The 18712-nt window shown below is 41.0% G+C and overlaps 1 protein-coding gene across 1 annotated transcript in view; it reads left to right on the forward strand.

Moving 5' to 3' along the window:
- Positions 1-18712, forward strand: part of VWDE (von Willebrand factor D and EGF domains) — a 231100-nt gene that overhangs the window by 91584 nt on the left and 120804 nt on the right. The window contains exons 3-7 of the mRNA XM_073677285.1: positions 13063-13294; positions 15462-15524; positions 15620-15870; positions 17448-17537; positions 18325-18469. Of these exons, the coding sequence (XP_073533386.1) occupies positions 13063-13294; positions 15462-15524; positions 15620-15870; positions 17448-17537; positions 18325-18469 (781 nt within the window). The remainder of the gene's footprint in view (positions 1-13062; positions 13295-15461; positions 15525-15619; positions 15871-17447; positions 17538-18324; positions 18470-18712) is intronic.

The following is an 18712-nucleotide window of genomic DNA, read 5'->3' on the forward strand; positions in this document are numbered from 1 at the left end:
ACAGGAGACAGGAAGTGTTGTGCTCCAGAAGAATCCATCACCTAGAGGGGTTAACACAGTCACAGGAGAATGGGAGCATTTTATCAGAGCCCCAGGGGGATTGTGGGGAGGTTGTTTACTGTCTGGCTGGAGTCAAAGAGAAAGGTGGTGTGTGTGTGTGTTCTGTATCTCACAGAAGCGCCCCTGCAAGTGAAAAGGATTCAAGTCAGGAGTGAAGCTAAGCACAGGTCAGGTAGAGTTCCTGAACTAGCAGTGCAGAGTATTGTTAGGCATAAAGATAAGGACTGGAAGAAATGGTGTCACAGGGATCACCTCCCTCAGCAAACCATCCCCCCCTCCTCCATCTCACTGTGCTGTAAAGAATGCTGAGTTCATTAATGTGCCTTTGCATTAGAACTGTGCTGTCCTGTACTACTGGGAAGACTGTGATCTGCTGTGCTGCTAAGGAAAGTGTACTGTTTGTCACTGGAGCCTGCTGCTCATAAGACTTAACTTGAACTGGCTGTGCGGCTTTTTATTAAATGCTACTGTTCTACCATTTATGAGGACTATTGTAAAGTGTGTCTGGTTAGCAAGTGAAACGACCTACGTGTTTGTGCCTGAGAGAAGCTGCAGCATATGGTCTATGGTCGCCCTGAGTAACGCTTCCCCCAGAATTCCAAAGAATTAATGTAACCTGTCTCGCCCCTATCTGAATCTAGTGGCGTGCATGTAACATTGGTGGCCCATACTGGGAGTCCTGAGCAGGAATTAGCATGCAGAGGGAGAAGAGTAAACTGTCTGGAAAAACACAGCAGCACAGCACCTTAACTCAACTCTGCTGCACCAGATAAAGGAGACCAGCCATAAAGAAAACTCACTAGTAGCAATAGATGTGGAAATACAAATGGAGAGAATTAGTGAGCTGCTTCTTCAGTTAACCTGTGAAGAAATGAGAACAGTAGCAGAACATATAATGATGTCTGAAGAACAGATTTCTAAAGCTCACAACTGCAGACAACTGTTAGCTGCCATTAATGCAAAAATGGATGAGTTGGGGGAGAAAGAAGCTGAAGATATCATGGGGACGTTCCTCCAGGAGCTATCACAGTTTCTAACCAGGTTGAAGTTGGAGGATGGAGGGGCAGCACCAATTACCAAAAGCGGGAATCTCCTTCCGCAGACTGAACTACAGGAATTGAAAGAACAACTCAAAGCCCTAACAACAGCCCTGCAGGAATCGACCAAAACCTCTGAACGGGTGACAGACTCAGAGAGAACATTTAACCTGCTCGGGATAGATAAGTCAGGAAGACAGTCCTCTCTAACACCACAAATCACCATAAGAAAATAATTCAAGAACCTGGGACAGATTGGACAGTGTGAACAGAAAGAGAAACTGTCTTATATGAACTTGTTGCACCAGATTGATGCAGGCTTACAGAAAGGCTACCAGCCAGATGAGATCGTTGAGGGGGTGGTGAAAGTAATCAGCCCAGGATTGAACCTCCGTAGTATGCTAAAAATGAAGAGTCAATTGACCTTGCAATAGCTGAAGATGATTTTAAAAGGGCACTATAAAGAAAAGAGTACTTCAGAATTGTTCCACCGACTCATTAACCTCTCTCAGAAAAATAATGAATCAACTCAAAGTTTTTTGTTCAGAGCAATTGAACTGAAGGATAGACTGTTGTTTGCATCCAGAGATGTAGACGTGGAGGAGAGGTTTGATGCTGGACTAGTCCAGAAGAAGTTCTTGAGATCATTGGGAACGGAGTTAATCAGCAAAGATATCAAGTTGCGGCTGAAACAGTACCTAGAAGATCCTGGCATTCTGGACGAAGTCCTAATTGAAAAAGTGAATGAGGCAGCTAGTTTGGAGTGAGAGAGCGAACAAAAGTTGAAGAAAGGCTCTGCTCCTAAAATCACCAAAATGAGTCAGCTGAAGTTGGAGATCCCCGATGGCCAGTCTGAAGATAATCATGGAGAGCCTCCAGTGCCACCTCCGAGAAGGAACCTTAAAGCACCAACAAAACAGAGGACTGCCAGCGCTGACTGGGAAGAAGTAATAGGAGAACTGCAAGCTGAGTTGATTGAGGTGAAAAATTTGATTCGTTCCAGGCTAGAACTTGTATCCCTCAGACCCAGTAGAGGATTCCAAAACAGAAGATACCTGGCTTGTGAAGCGTGCTGTTCATCAGATCAGAGTGCGGTGTGTGTCCACTGTCTAAGATGTGGTGAGGAAGGACACTGTGCCAAGGAATGCCAATGGTCACTGTCATTTGGGTTAAAAGACAGGAGGTTACCAGTGTGGGGAGGAGGCCCCAGAAGCAAATACAAATCTCAGCAAACCCCAGAACGGCGCATGAAGTAAAATGGCTACATCAGCACTATCCCCAAGTGTGTTCCTGTCTACAACAGCAGCAAGAGAGACAGGGGCATCAGATACTTAATGGCCAGTGCGGAGGTCAAACGATGTTCTCCTGGGAGGAGGATTCCTTGGTCAGTAAAGATAGCCTCATCAGCCTAATTGGTGAAAGGTGCTTTATACAGTGCCAGCTAGATGGACTCTTGGTAAAAGCACTGTGGGACACAGGAGCCCAAACAAGCCATTTAAATGAAGAATGGAGAAGGCGCTACTTGCCATATACCTGCCTTCGGTCGCTAAAATAACTCTTAGGACCAGTGGAACTCCACGGCAAAGCTGTCAACCAGACTGAAATCCCTTTCATAGGCTGGGTGGAAGTGACTTTCCAACTCAGGGCCACGAAGAACAGCAACACCATTGAGCTTTTGGTACCTTTTCTCATGACCAGTGATCAGAATGTGGCAGAGGATCCTATCCTGGGTTATACTGTAATCAGTGAGGTCATCACGAAACACGTGGGATGCTGGTGGTGAATGCAATTGCCACATCACTTTACATACCCAACGCCGTGGCGTAAACTGTGATTCATAGAGTAAAGAAAGCACAGAATACAATGGACCTAAAAGAAGTCAAGGTAAGCTGGCACCCAACCATCATCCCTGCAAACCAAATAGTGGGGGTGAAGTGTGGAGTCCGGGTAGAACCGCAAAGAAAAGTCCAGAAAAGACTGTTAGTGCCAAAAGACTCCTCAGAACTTCTGGAAGGCCTAGTTCAAGGTGAGATTGTCATTACAGTTCCTATTGGTGGGTTTGCTCGAGTGACAGTGCCGGTGATGAATACTACAAAACACAAAATTAGACTGGATCCAAAGACTTTAAGGTCACATTGAAACCGTTAAAACAGTATATCCAGCCAGTGTGAGACCCGCCCAGGGGTCTACAGTGAATTCTATCTCCCCACCAAGGAACAGGATTTGCCCAGGGGAGGAAATTGCACTACCCACCTCGGGGTCCTGGGATCCCCCAGTTCCCCTGGAACACATGTGTGCTGAAGATATAGCGATAGCAAAACAGATGCTGAGAGAAGAGTGTCATGCATTCTCTAAAGATGACTCTGATATAGGCTGTATCCTGTCGTTGCAGTTGAAAATTAATTTAAAAGACACGACCCCAGTAACCAGAAGTTACATGTCTGTGCCGAAACCATTACACCGTGAAGTGAAAGAGTATATACAAGATCTCATCAACAGAGGTTGGGTCCAAAAGTCAAAGTCGTCTTATTCCTCTCCTATTGTTTTGTTAGGAAGAAGGACGGTATGTTGAGACTCTACTGTAATTACCGGAAACTAAACCAAAAGTCAGTACCTGATCAGCACCCGATACCAAAGATTCAAGATATGCTGGATAGCCTATCATGAAGTACCTGGTTCTCTGTCCTCGATCACGGTAAAGCATACCATCAAGGGTTTGTTGAAGAGTCCAGTAGACTTTTGACAGCATTCATCACACCTTGGGGGCTATACAAGTGGATCCACATACTGTTTGGGCTCAGTTCAGCTCCAGCAGAATTCCAGAGGAGCATGGAGACATGTTTAGAAGGATTGAGGGACGATATCTGCCAGCCGTACTTGGATGACAATGTGGTACACAGCAAAACCTTCCGGGAGCATGTTAAAGACGTGAGGACAGTAATCAGTGGTATCAACAACATGGAGTTAAGTTGACCCCAAAGAAGTGTGAGCTGTTCAAAAGGCAAGTCCTATTTCTAGGGAAAATTGTGTCCGGAGAAGGATACACCATGGACCCAGCAGAAATCGCTCCGGAACTGGCCTTGAAAGACAAGCGGCCATCTACTATCGGGGAGTTGAGGCTGATGTTAGGATTCCTCTCATACTATCGTACTTACGTTCGGAACGTCTCCGGGATTGCTGCCCCACTATACCTCCTCTTGGGGGGGACGACAGAGACAACAACACCCATGGAGAAAAAGAATAACGCGGGTAGGACCAGGCTTAAAAGAAACAACGCCGTTTTGTCCCAACAGCCCATTCTCTGGACAGCAGACCACCAGGAGGTATTGAAAGAACTAGTAGACTACCTGGTAAACCCACTCATCTTGGGATATTCTGATTTCAATTTACTATTTGTTCTTCATTGTGACGCTTCTCAAGTTGGACTGGGAGCTGCCCTGCATCAGCATCAAGATAGAAAAATGAGAGTCATCAGTTACGGTTCTAGAACATTGACAGACGCCGAGAAGAATTACTATCTACATTCCGGAAAATTGGAGTTCCTGGCATTGAAATGGGCTATCTGTGAATGATTTAGAGATTCTCTCTACTACAGCAAAGAGTTTGAGGTATACACTGACAACAACCCTTTGACCTATGTCCTTACTATAGCCAAACTGAATGCAACGGGTCAGAGATGGGTCGCTGAACTAGCTGACTTCAATTTCAGCATCAAGTACAAGCCAGGAAAATGCAATGCGGATGCTGACGGATTGTCAAGAATGCCACTAGAGCCTGAGGAGTTCATGCAAGAATGCTCGGAGGAAGTCAGTCTGGAAGCAATTGAGAGCGCTACCCAAGCAGTACAAGCATATCAGGAGGAAGACACACCATTGTGGTGTCCGTTGACGGTGGAAACCACCATAAAGGAGAGAGAACTCCCGGTCTATTCTACAACTACCAAAAGGGAAAATCCATAGAGCACAACGGGAAGATTAGATAGTTGGTAGAATGCTACTTTATGTGGACCAAAATCGATTTCCAATAAAGGGGAGAGAGAAAATGAGTCACTAGCAATATCTGCTTTAATTAAAGACTGGACGAAGCTCTACCTCAGTGAAGACAGTATCCTGTATCGTAAAGGAGGACAAAACCAGCAATTAGTATTAGCCAGAGTATTCTGTAGGTTGGTCTTCAAAGAACTCCATGAAAACATGGGACACCTGGGAGTGGAAAGGACAACAAATATGATCCGTGAACGTTTCTTCTGGCCCTATATGCAGAGAGATATTGAGAGGTACGTGACCAGGGAGTGTGGGTGTCTGAAAGATAAACGTCCCAACACATCAACCCGGGCACCTATGGGCAACATTCAAACTACGTATCCGTTTGAGATGGTCTCAATAGACTTTCTACATCTCGAGACGTGCAAGAGTGGTTACGAATACATCTTGGAGGTGATGGACCATTTCAATCGATTTTCTCAAGAATATGCCACCACCATTAAATTGGGTCAAACAGCGGCAGAGAACATCTTCAATGATTTTGCTTTAAGGTTTGGGTTCCCTACGAGGTTACACTATGACCAAGGAAGAGAATTTGAGAACCAGCTCTTTGCCAAGCCATGAAAGTACTGTAGAATTCAGAGATCCCACACAACGCTCTATCACCCAGAGGGTAATGGACAAGTGGAACGTTTTAACCGGACATTATTGTTGATGTTGAGCACTTTAACAGCTGATGAGAAGAAAGACTGGAAGAGTTCTCTGTCAAAAGTGGTACATGCCTATAACTGTACAAAGAGCGATGCAACAGGTTACTCACCCTTTTTCCTATTGTAAGGAAAATCGCCAAGACTGCCAATCGACATCATGTTCGATACTCCGGTGTCAGAGACTTACAGAACGTATCCGGAGTACGTTCGGAAATGGAATGAACGGATGGCAGAGGCATACAACATAGCGTCCAAAGTGGTTACGCAAGGACAGAGCAAGAGTAAGGAGTACTATGATCGAAAATGTTATGGAGCAGAATTGGCACCAGGAAGCCAGGTGTTAGTCAAGAACGTACATGAGAAAGGCAGTCCAGGAAAATTTTGTTTGTACTGGAAAGACAAGGTGTATGTGGTCGTAAGGAGAAAAGCTGATGACAGCCCAGTGTATGAAATCCGATTGGAAACGGGAGACAAGAAAACCAGAATAGTCCATCGGAATTTACTACTACCCTGTAATTATCTCCCACCACAACAAGACTTCCCAGAAGTAGACCGACGTCATCTGAGATCGACTAAGGAACCACCACAGACTGAAGCTCCGGAGGTGGATAGTGACCTTGAAAGTTCCGATGGAGAAGAACACGCCATTGTATTTCTCGGACCGGCAAGGAGAGGGATGTACCATCCTCAGGAGAGTGAACTAAGCCCTGAGGCTCCAGAGTTCATACCAAGGAGTACAGATGAAGTCCAATTCAGATCTGATGATCGAACACTGGCCCCTGAAAAGACCGATCGACACCCGTGGTCTCTGAAGAACAACCCACCAGGAGGATGTCGACTCGAGAGGTGAGGAGGCCCATAATGCTGACGTATGAGGCACTTGGTGAACCAAGTCAAGTGATAAAGACTGTTGACTGGAAACAGGTATCTCTGCCTGCAGACCAGGTAAGCCCACTTGAGTGGTATTCACCACCGAGAGGCAGTATGGAAGATGCTGCCTGGTGGAAAGACTTGTTTTCATGCTTTGATTTTCCTTAAAAGACTTTGTAGAAACAAAGAACTGTTAAAGCAAAGAGAGAGAGAGCTGGTTGAAGGTGTAAGAAAAGCTCCAGCTGAAGAGATGCTGATTGTTTTAATTGTGTTAATTGTTTATTTCTTACAGGCATCCTACAAGAAAAAGGTGGTAAGATTAGGTTGTTATCAATGTTTATAAACGTTTTACCAATTTCTCAATACCAATTTGTATATAAAGTTATCCAACTTTCACCACTGTCTCAGAATTGGTCAGATTGACCAATTTAGACGAATGTCGAGGACGACATTCAAAAAATAGGGAAGAGTGTGACATGCAGAAGTAGTGCTGTTGCTTTAAAAGCATTCAGTATCTATTAGAAGTAACACAAGCACAGTAAACAGAAAGTGTTGTGCTGCAGAAGCATCCAGCAACTAGAGGGGTTAACACAGTCCCAGGAGAAGGGGAGTGTTTTAGCAGAGCCCCAGGGGGATTGTAGGGAAGTTGTTTACTGTCTGGCTGGAGCCAAAGAGAAAGGTGGTGTGTGTGTTCTGTATCTCACAGAAGCGCCCCTGCAAGTGAAAAGTATTCAAGTCAGAAGTGAAGCTAAGCGCAGGTCAGGTAGAGTTCCTGAACTAGCAGTGCAGAGTATTGTCAGGTAGAAAGATAAGGACTGGAAGAAATGGTGTCACAGGGATCATCTCCCTCAGCAACCCCCCCCCCTTCTCCACCTCACTGTGCTGTAAAGAATGCTGTGTTCATTAATGTGCCTTTGCATTAGAACTGTGCTGTCCTGTACTACTGGGAAGACTGTGAACTGCTGTGCTGCTAAGGAAAGTGTACTGTTTGTCACTGGAGCCTGTTGCTCATAAGACTTAACTTCCACTGGCTGTGCGGCCTCTTATTAAATGCTACTGTTCTACCGTTTATGAGGACTCTTATCAAGTGTGTCTGGTCAGCAAGCGAAACAACCTATGTGTTTGTGCCTGAGGGTCAATACCCCTGTGTGCCTGAGAGAAGCTGCAGCACATGATCTATGGTTGCCCTGAGTAACGGTTCTCCCAGGATTCCAAAAAATGTATGTAACCTGTGTCGCCTCTATCTGAACCTAGCGGCGTGCGTGTAACACATAACTGGCAGGAAAATTGTTCAGGATGCAAAGAAAAACCCACAAATAACATCAGGTGACATTCAGGACTCTCTGAAAACTAGCATTGTGGCTGTTTCAAGATGCACAATAAGGAGGCACTTGAAGAAAAATGGGCTGCGTGGTCGAGTTGTCAGAAGAAAGCCATTACTGCGCAAATGCCACAAAGTATCTCGCCTATAATACGCCAAACAGCACAGAGACAAGCCTCAAAACTTCTGGAACAAGTTAATTTGGAATGATGAGACCAAAATGTAACTTTTTGGCCACAACCATAAAAGTTACATTTGGAGAGAGGTCAAGAAAGCCTGTGATGAAAGGAACACCATTCCTACAGTAAAGCACGGAGGTGGATCTCTGATGTTTTGGGGATGTGTGAGCTACAAAGGCAAGGGAAACTTGGTAGAAGTTGAAGGAAAGATGAATGCAGCACGTTACCAGCAAATACTGGAGGCAAATTTGCACTCATCAGCCCGGCAGCTGCGTATGGGATGTTCTTGGACGTTCCAACGAGAAAACGATCGAAAACACAAGGCCAAGTCGATCTGTCTACAGCAAAACAACGTGAAGATTCTGGAGTGGCCATCTCAGTCTCCTGACCTCAATATCATTGAGCCACTCTGGGGAGATCTCAAGCGCGCAGTTCATGCCTAGAAAAATGGGCAGCTTTACCATCTGAGAAAATAAAGAACCTCATCCACTACTAACACAAAAGACTTCAAGCTGTCATTGATGTTAGAGGGGTAATACACGGTATTAAGAACAGGGTATGTGAACTTTTGATCAGGGTCATTTGGATGTTTTTTGTTGTCATTAAGATTTAAAAAGAGAAAACACAGTAGTTTGACAATAAATGGCTTCACCCAACCAATAACCATGAGGGGATGAAAAGTTTTTTTCTTATAATTCATATTCTCTGAAACAAGGCCAAGAAAACAAAAATTCGCCCAGGTTATGTAAACTTTTGAGCACAACTGTAATTATATATTATACTCTCCCCTATGTACAAGAATATAACTACTATAATACTGCCCCTATGTACAAGAATATAACTACTATAATACTGCCTCCTATATATAAGAATATAACTACTATAATACTGCCCCTATGTACAAGAATATAACTACTATAATACTGCCTCCTATATATAAGAATATAACTACTATAATACTGCTCCTATGTACAAGAATATATCTACTATAATACTGCCCCTATGTACAAGAATATAACTACTATAATACTGCCCCCTATGTACAAGAATATAACTACTACAATACTGCCCCCTATGTACAAGAATATAACTACTACAATACTGCCCCCTATGTACAAGAATAAAACTACTATAATACTGCCCCTATGTACAAGAATATAACTACTATAATACTGCTCCTATGTACAAGACTATAACTACTATAATACTGGCCCTATGTACAAGAATATATCTACTATAATACTGGCCCTATGTACAAGAATATAACTACTATAATACTGCCCCCTATGTACAAGAATATAACTACGACAATACTGCCCCCTATGTACAAGAATATAACTACTACATTACTGCCCCCTATGTACAAGAATATAACTACTATAATACTGCTCATATCTACAAGAATATAACTACTATAATACTGCCCATATGTACAAGAATATAATTACTATAATAATGCCCCTATGCTATGTACAAGAATATAATTACTATAATACTGCCCATATGTACAAGAATATAATTACTATAATAATGCTCCTATGTACAAGAATATAACTACTATAATTCTGCCCCTATGTACAAGAATATAACTACTATAATACTGCCCCTAGGTACAAGAATATAACTACTATAATACTGCTCCTATGTACAAGAATATAACTGCTATAATACTGCCCCTATGTACAAGAATATAACTACTATAATACTGCTCCTATGTACAAGAATATAACTACTATAATACTGCTCATATGTAGAAGAATATAACTACTATAATACTACTCCTATGTACAAGAATGTAGCTACTATAATACTGCTCATATGTAGAAGAACATAACTACTATAATACTGCCCCCTATGTACAAGAATATAACTACTATAATACTGCTCCTCAGTACAAGAATATAACTACTACAATACTGCCCCCCTATGTACAAGAATATAACTACTATAATACTGCTCTTATGTACAAGAATATAACTACTATAATACTGCCCCTATGTACAAGAATATAAGTACTATATTACTGCCCCCTATGTACAAGAATATAACTACTACAATACTGCCCCTATGTACAAGAATATAACTGCTGTAATGCTGCCCCTATGTACAAGAATATAACTACTATAATACTGCTCCTATGTGCAAGAATATAACTACTATAATACTGCCCCTATGTACAAGAATATAACTACTATAATACTGCCCCTATGTACAAGAATATAACTGCTGTAATACTGCCCCTATGTACAAGAATATAACTACTATAATACTGCTCCTATGTGCAAGAATATAACTACTATAATACTGCCCCTATGTACAAGAATATAATTACTATAATACTGCCCCTATGTACAAGAATATAACTACTATAATACTGCCCCTATGTACAAGAATATAACTACTATAATACTGCTCCTATGTACAAGAATATAACTACAATAATACTACCCCTATGTACAAGAATATAACTACTATAATACTGCCCCTATGTACAAGAATATAACTACTATAATACTGCCCCTATGTACAAGAATATAACTACTATAATACTGCTCCTATGTACAAGAATATAACTACTATAATACTGCCCCTATGTACAAGAATATAACTACTATAATACTGCTCCTATGTACAAGAATATAACTACTATAATACTGCCCTATGTACAAGAATATAACTACTATAATACTGCCCCATGTATAAGAATATAACTACTATAATACTGCTCATATGTGCAAGAATATAACTACTATAATGCTGCTCCTATGTAGAAGAATATAACAACTATAATACTGCCCCTATGTACAAGAATATAACTACTATAATACTGCTCCTATGTACAAGAATATAACTACTATAATACTGCCCCTATGTACGAGATTATAACTACTATAATACTGCCTCTATGTACAAGAATATAACTACTATAATACTGCCCCTATGTACAAGAATATAATTACTATAATACTGTCCCTATGTACAAGAATATAACTACTATAATACTGCCCCCTATGTACAAGAATATAACTACTATAATACTGCCCCTATGTACGAGATTATAACTACTATAATACTGCCTCTATGTACAAGAATATAACTACTATAATACTGCCCCTATGTACAAGAATATAATTGCTATAATACTGCCCCTATGTACAAGAATATAACTACTATAATACTGCTCCCTATGTACAAGAATATAACTACTATAATACTGCCCCCTATATACAAGAATATAACTACTATAATACTGCCCCCTATGTACAAGAATATAACTACTATAATACTGCCCCTATGTACGAAATTATAACTACTGCCCGCTATCTATTTTGGCAGGAAGCAATGTATTGAGTGGAATAATGCAGCTCTGTACTTTATGTTCTGGCCTCTGTCTGTTCTTCAGTACCTTTAGCAGTACATTATATTTAATATTTTTATATCTTTCTGACATTCTATTATATCACTTTTTCTTATAGTATATGTGCTTTTTTTCATGGTGACTTAATATTATATGACTTTTCACCAATATCTCCATCTATTCTGCTTTATTTATCGTGCTAAATCAAACACTCCAATTACTCCAAAACCATATGATACATTCGGACCAGTAAGGCTTCATACCTACAATACAAAAAGGTTAGGAGGTGGTGCCAGTATGCTGGACGTCCCTTAAGAAGTTTACCTTCAGAGTATCTGTCCCAGCCATATTCAGGGAACTGCAACAGCCCTATGTAAGCGAATAGGACACCCAGTCCCAAAATGCAGTACTATCATTGTTAAGGTTATTGGCCTCTGGAGCTGATTTCAACTTATGAAACTCAAATTCATTACATTTGCCAAATTTTCCCAGGAATTTTGATTTGCTACAAATCAATTTGCCACAAATCGAAAGACCTATAAACTCCATTTGAACTCATAAAAGTTCTTCACTGCTGTGCTGTCACACACTATCTGTACAGTTTCTTCTGTATTTTCTCTCCCTATCTCTAAAGCTGAGCTGGACGTTCTGTCACTATCCAGATTCACTACTTAGAGGCTGCTGTATTTCCTGCCTCAGCTTTTACACGGGCTATGTTTGTTCTTCCTGATTGGCTGCGCTATAGCATGTGATGAGGTAGCTGCAAGGCATTATGGGGCAGTGCTCAAGGTCATGTGAGCCTTTTCTGGCTGATGCAATCTTCTGAAGCCAATTCCAAATTTTCGAACTAACCAGGTTCAGCCCGTTCCTTATAATTCAACACAAATTTAATTCATATTGGATCGATCCACTTATCTCTTTAAGTTCCCTCAGTTTATTTTAGTTTATTCTATGATGAGTCCTAAAGATGGACTGAAAGTGTGGATTATTAAAGGTGTCCACCACTGGGGACAATATTTTTTTATTACTTCAGTGCATGTATTTGGGGGTAAAAATCATTTCTACAATTGGGTTTCATTAAACATTTTACACCATTTTGCTTTTACGGGCTCTTTGTTCGTAGCATATTCAACTTTGATGTGGTCTGTGGTCATAAAGCAGCTGAGAAGAGCTAAAAAAAAAAAAAGAGAAAAACGTTAAAAACTTTCCATCCAATGAATGAGCTTGCTGGCGGATTCTCAGTTAACTAAGTTTTAGCCCAAAATACATGCATTTAATTAAGAAAAAAAAATATCCCCAGAGGTGGACAACCCCTTTAAATATTTAAATAAAGTCATGGAAAAGTTTACAGAATAAGTTTAGTAGAAAAAGTTTATAACTCAAATCGAAAACCCTTAGATAGTAACTAACTAGAGACTTCAATATTCGGCAATGGTGGATGCCAAATAGATATAGCAATGGACATTACAGAAAATTAGAGGACCAGCTAATGGAAAGTAATGTAATCAGTACTAATGCCCACTCTCTTGTTTTTCTCTCGGCAGATGAATCACTGTGGGACACAAGCTCCTGTATGGTTGTCCCTTAGGGACTCGGAGGCTCTCCCGGCTCCGGGAGAGGTGAGGCAGCTCACGGCTTGTGCCACCTGGCAGTTCTTCTTCAGCAGCACCAAGGATTGTTGCCTATTCCGCATCCCGGTGACTGTCAGAAATTGTGGGGACTTTTTTGTATATTTGTTGCAGCCTACTCAAGGGTGTATGGGCTACTGTGCGGAGGGTAAGTCTTTCTACTGATGGGAAGCAAAACGTAAAGAGGGTAAAGTAGATGAATCGTGGAGGGTTCAGCACAGGGGGAGATTGGGGCGAAACACATCTGAGTGGGTCTCCAAACTAAGAAATGCGTGTGTGCAACAACAAAGGTGAACCCTGACGCAATTCAGCAGATAACAAATACTATACAAAGACCATGAATGATATTACCGCCATGCATTGACCATATAGTAGTAGATACCAGTCCTGTAGAACATATAAGTAACAGTACATTTATATCTAGTGACTCACAGATGATGTTCACGTTTTCAATCTTCTCTATCTGGCCCAGACCGCGATGATGACTTCTTCCAGCCACATCTCGTCTGCAGAGTTTGCAACAAAGACACATTTCACTTCTCACATTTCCAACACCGTCCTCATCTATTCCCAATTGCTGACTCACAAACTGTCCATCTGGGTGAAACCCCCAATTCTATGCCCATATCTGTTCTTGCAGTGTTGTGCGGTATCCTAAATACTGTGCTTGAAAAATATCGGTATCATTGTAATGCTCCCTTTGTGCCCCCTAAACAGTAATAAAGGTAATATGTCCCCATATGAAGGCTATAATTTCACAAATGCTAGCTTATTGCCCCCCTCATAATGTACCGTAATTATGGTGGGAGTGCCCCCTTAAGTTAAAGTCGTGAATGTACCCTTTTAAAGCAATAATGTCGTGCGTGCCTCTATTAAATAAAGTCCCTCTTAAGAAGTGATATTGGCCAGAGTGCCCTCTTTTCATGCAATAAAAAATAAAAAGACTGCTCATAAAAAGTAATATTTCCCATCAGAGGTTTCCCTCTAACACGTAATAATGTCCCCTACATGTCCCCTCAATAAGTCCCTCTCCTTGATCCAAAAAAGTAATAATGTCCTAAGACCCCAGAAAATTATAATGTCCCCTAATTGGCTCTTTAACAATTAATAGTGTCGGCTGAATGCCCCCAAAATGTAATAATGCCCCCCGGTGTGCCTGTATAAAATGTCTCACACACAAGTATACTCATCCCAAGTCCCCGAGTCTTCTCCTTCACTTAACATCCAAGTGTAGGTGGAGCGATGTGATACGGCATTGGACCTTCCATTTCAGGGCACTGATGACCCTAGACCTAATGCAACCTGTGGCCCATAGGATGGAGAGCGGCAGAGCAGGGTGTCCATGGCTCAGTGATCCACTACAGTTGATGATGGTGCTCACTGGGGACCCAGGCAGGTCCCACTGTATGAATGAGCTCCAGGCAGTCTTCTGTATGGACCTATTTTCTTGTATCAACTGCTCTGGAAACATTGATGGTTTGGGTATAGAGTCGCTGTCATCAATACTCTTAAAAACGTACATAGGGACACACAAGAGGAGCTAAAACGGTTCATGGTGGGTAGTTGACCCATTTGGGTTGGAGGACTTAATCTCCTTCATCAACCTCCTTCCATTAGTCATGATCCTACATAAATCCTAGTTGGGTAAAGTTGCATCTGACACAATTTTCAGAGTCAAGTCATCTTGTAGCAGTAAACTGATGACCCTCCTTGGGAAGACAATGGTGGTTGAAATTTTTTCCATGACTCATCTTCTTTATGACAAAAAATTATTCTGTACACCCCCATTGAATTGGTTAAGTCCCCAGTTGTTTGTGCGGACCAGTCATACAGCCAGGTATGAATTGTGGGTATCTAGTTGTAGACAGCGTGGAGTGGAGGTCTTTGTGACTAGGTCTGGTTGTGAATGGACCATGGACAATCATTATGTAACATAGGCCTCCTTGAAGATATGAGTTTTTATGGCAAGTGTAAGACTGGGAATGGTAGACACAAGACTAGCAGCCTGGGGCAGTGAGTTTCACATATTGGTGCAGCACAGGAGAAGTCCTGAAGAGAAGACTGGTGTAAAAAGATGTCAAAAGAGACATTCAGAATCGCTGAGTGAACAGCATAAACTATGATAAGGAAAGTCTACCAATGATTAAATAATTAGGGTCTGGCCCCCCAGTATCCAAAATAATCAGCAAAGTCTGGGGGAATCCCAGAGATTTAACACCCACCGATCACTCATTGATGCTATGGGAATGATACACATTTGCAATAGTTTTGTAAAAGTTTACGAATTACTTGATTTTCACAACTCTTCTTTCCAGTGGTTCCAGAACCTAAATCCCAATGTGACGATGGAGAGATAGAAGTCAATGGTTTATGCACAAGTAAGTGTGAGAAATGTTCACAATGAGTTTTATTAAAGTGATTTTAGAGAATTATTTTTGAAAAATTATTTTTTAATTACATTCATAATCAACAGGTGAATCCAACTCACAAAGTCTCATACCTGAATCTCCTTCTACTCCGGAAATTGTGCCGGAAAGGGTCGAAAACAGTGTTCACCTCAAGTGTTATTTTGAGTCTCCTTCAACTAACAGCTCTCTGGGATTCATCGTAAGATGGTCTAGACTATCAAGTGGTGGCGAGAAGGAAGAACTTCGGCAAGAAGCTGTAGTTCAGCCATTTTCTATTATAGAGTTGGATGGCATAAATGTCAGACTTGGTGACCGTGTAAGAAAGCATTTTTCCCTTGAAGTGACTTTCTTCTATATAGTTTTATGTCAGTTATTTTAGGATTTTCATCTTTCTCAATATATTTTTCTTGATTTCTAAAACAATGTCAGTTCCCCAAGTCCTTTACCAATCCTTCCAGTCAATTTTTTTTTTTAACAAAGAGTACTGTAGATATTCTCATCATTAGGCTGGTTCTAGATGTCTATATTAAGGCTTTAGGACCTGGACCCTTCATGGGTCATCTGAACTTAGTGTGGATCTTCTTATCATTAAGCTGGTTGTAGATATCTATATTATGGTTATAGAACTTGGACCCTTCTTGGGTCTTCGGAGCTTATCGTAGATTTTCTCATCATTAGGCTTGTTTTAGATGTCTATATTATGGCTATAGGACCTGGACCCTTCATGGATCATTTGAACTTAGTGAAATCTTGCCATTATTAAGCTGGTTGTAGATATCTATATTATGGCTATAGGACCTGGACCCTTCATGGGTCTTCTGAACTTAGTGTAGATTTTCTCATCATTAGGCTCATTTTAGATGTCTATATTATGGCTATAGGACCAGGACCCTTCATGGGTCTTCTGAACTTATTCTAGATCTTCTCATCATTAAACTGGTTCTAGATGTCTGTATTATGGCTATAGGACCTGGACCTTTTATGGATCTTCTGAACTTAGTGTAGATCTTCTAGTCATTAAGCTGGTTGTAGATGTCTGTATTATGGCTATAGGACCTGGACCCTTCATGGGTCTTCTAAACTTAATGTATATCTTCTCATCATTTGACTGGTTATAGATATCTATATTATGGCTACAGGACCTGGAGTCCTCATATGGGTCATCTGAACTTCATGGTGAAGATCACCATAGAACCATATAATGATCTGAATTTGGTCCAGGTATACCAATTATGGTCTGGGTCCCTCAAAATCCAGGGCATGCATACAATAGAGTGAGATTGTGAGAGAATCATGTGGGCCTTGTAGAAAGGTGACTGAGTTGGTCCAATCGAGTTTGTGATGCGTTGGGTGGCTACAACTTGTACAGGAATTCTCTCTATTTGTTATCAAGCAAGTAAATTAAGAATTGGCAAGTGAAAAATAAATCTAGCACTATAATGCTCGTCATTGGATATGTGGAACCAGCCTAAGAGTCATTAATGGCAGATCGTCTTGATTTGGTCATTAGAGTTTTTCATGGCAGATCATCTTGATTTGGTCATTAGAGTTTTTCATGGCAGATCGTCTTGATTTGGTCATTAGAGTTTTTCATGGCAGATCGTCTTGATTTGGTCAAAAATTTACTTTTTTATTGCCTTCCAAAGTCTTCTCGAAAGATGTAGATCAAAGTTTCAAAACTTTTCATGTTCCTCTTCTTTATAATTTGTCTTTCCCATCCGTAAAAGCTCACCTCATTACATCTCAAGATCCTTTCTTGGTTTTTAAATAGCACCCTAAATGTTCCCTTTGTTCATATGTGGAGTCTAGGCGTGATGAGATGCACAGAGTCCTTTGATGTTAGACCACCGGTTATTGTCCCACCTCATTCTGTCATCACGTTTTATCACATAGATATACTGCAGCGTCTCCTGCTTTAACTTAGAAGAACCAGATGTTCACAGTCTCATTCAAGAGAGTGAAGAATTTTTTGCTGGCATTAAGGTAAACTGTAAAATAATCTTTTATGGCCTGTTATTACAGCAAATACACTGCCCCGAATAGCCTTTGTTCTTAAGTAGATCACTTGCTGGAGATCACATTCCTTCTTCTGGTCATGGTGACTTTGCATGGTCAAGCCTCAGCATGGGAAAACATTTCTTTACAATTTTATTCTTCTTATCTTAGGGGAATTATTATTCCTGCAAGCATTTTTTTATAGCTTTTATGCATGAAAAATAAAAAAGTAAAAAAAAAATAAAAAAAAAAGCCTTAATTGAATTCCTCCTACTGTTTTTAAGTATTCAGCTCCTATGCAAACCCATGTGACATCATAGTTAGGCTACAACCAAACCCTGAGTAGTCTGATCCTGCAGTGACGTCATGCGCCTTTTACAAGTCTGCAGACAGTAAACAGGATGCACAAAGAGTTTGTTTGTAGCCTGGAGCCATAAAAACTTATATCTATGCATATAAGCTGTAGATTTTATAGGACTGTTTAAAAATTGTCATTAGTAGCAAAATATTGTCTTGTGTAGAATGTGCTGCCGAGAGAATGTGCTGCCGAGAGCAATGATATTCTGCATATTAGCAATCGTGCTTGCGTGCATAAAAGTAGGGTATTCAAAAAAATCAATATTTGGCAAACATATAGCCGATTGTCCATGGCTAATGTCCATTTGCAGTGGACATCATCAACCATGACTGGATACATTGTGGGGTTATCTGCAGTCTGCAAACTTGTTCAACAAGATAATACAAGAAGAATCATCAAATTTATTCCTTCCCATAGCTGCATCCAGAATCTCTCAGCATATCAGAAGATGGGCGAGAACATAGGATGATGGTGAAGAGCACAATTCCGATTTCTTGCTCAGATACAAGTCAGGTGGAGAATGATTGTAAAGTCACACTAAGGTTCCATACGATGAATGAAGGTAGGTCAATGGGCTGCACAAAGCAATGTGATCTGACCGGGCATCCTCAGAGGGTGCTGTGGACCATCTGAGGTTCTGCACAACATGATATAATCCCTTACCATTTGCAAATTGAAGGAAGTGGTTATAGTAAGCTTTCACTGCAAATTTGACAAATTTAGAGATTTCGAGTTGCGTTGAGGTTCAACCAAAAACAGTTTGATCACAATTAGCAGGATGAGATATGAGAATGCAAGAAGCATC

Source organism: Phyllobates terribilis, unplaced genomic scaffold, assembly GCF_046119375.1.
Source record: "Phyllobates terribilis strain yellow unplaced genomic scaffold, ASM4611937v1 Scaffold_4__5_contigs__length_816908805, whole genome shotgun sequence".
Classification (NCBI taxonomy): domain Eukaryota; kingdom Metazoa; phylum Chordata; class Amphibia; order Anura; family Dendrobatidae; genus Phyllobates; species Phyllobates terribilis.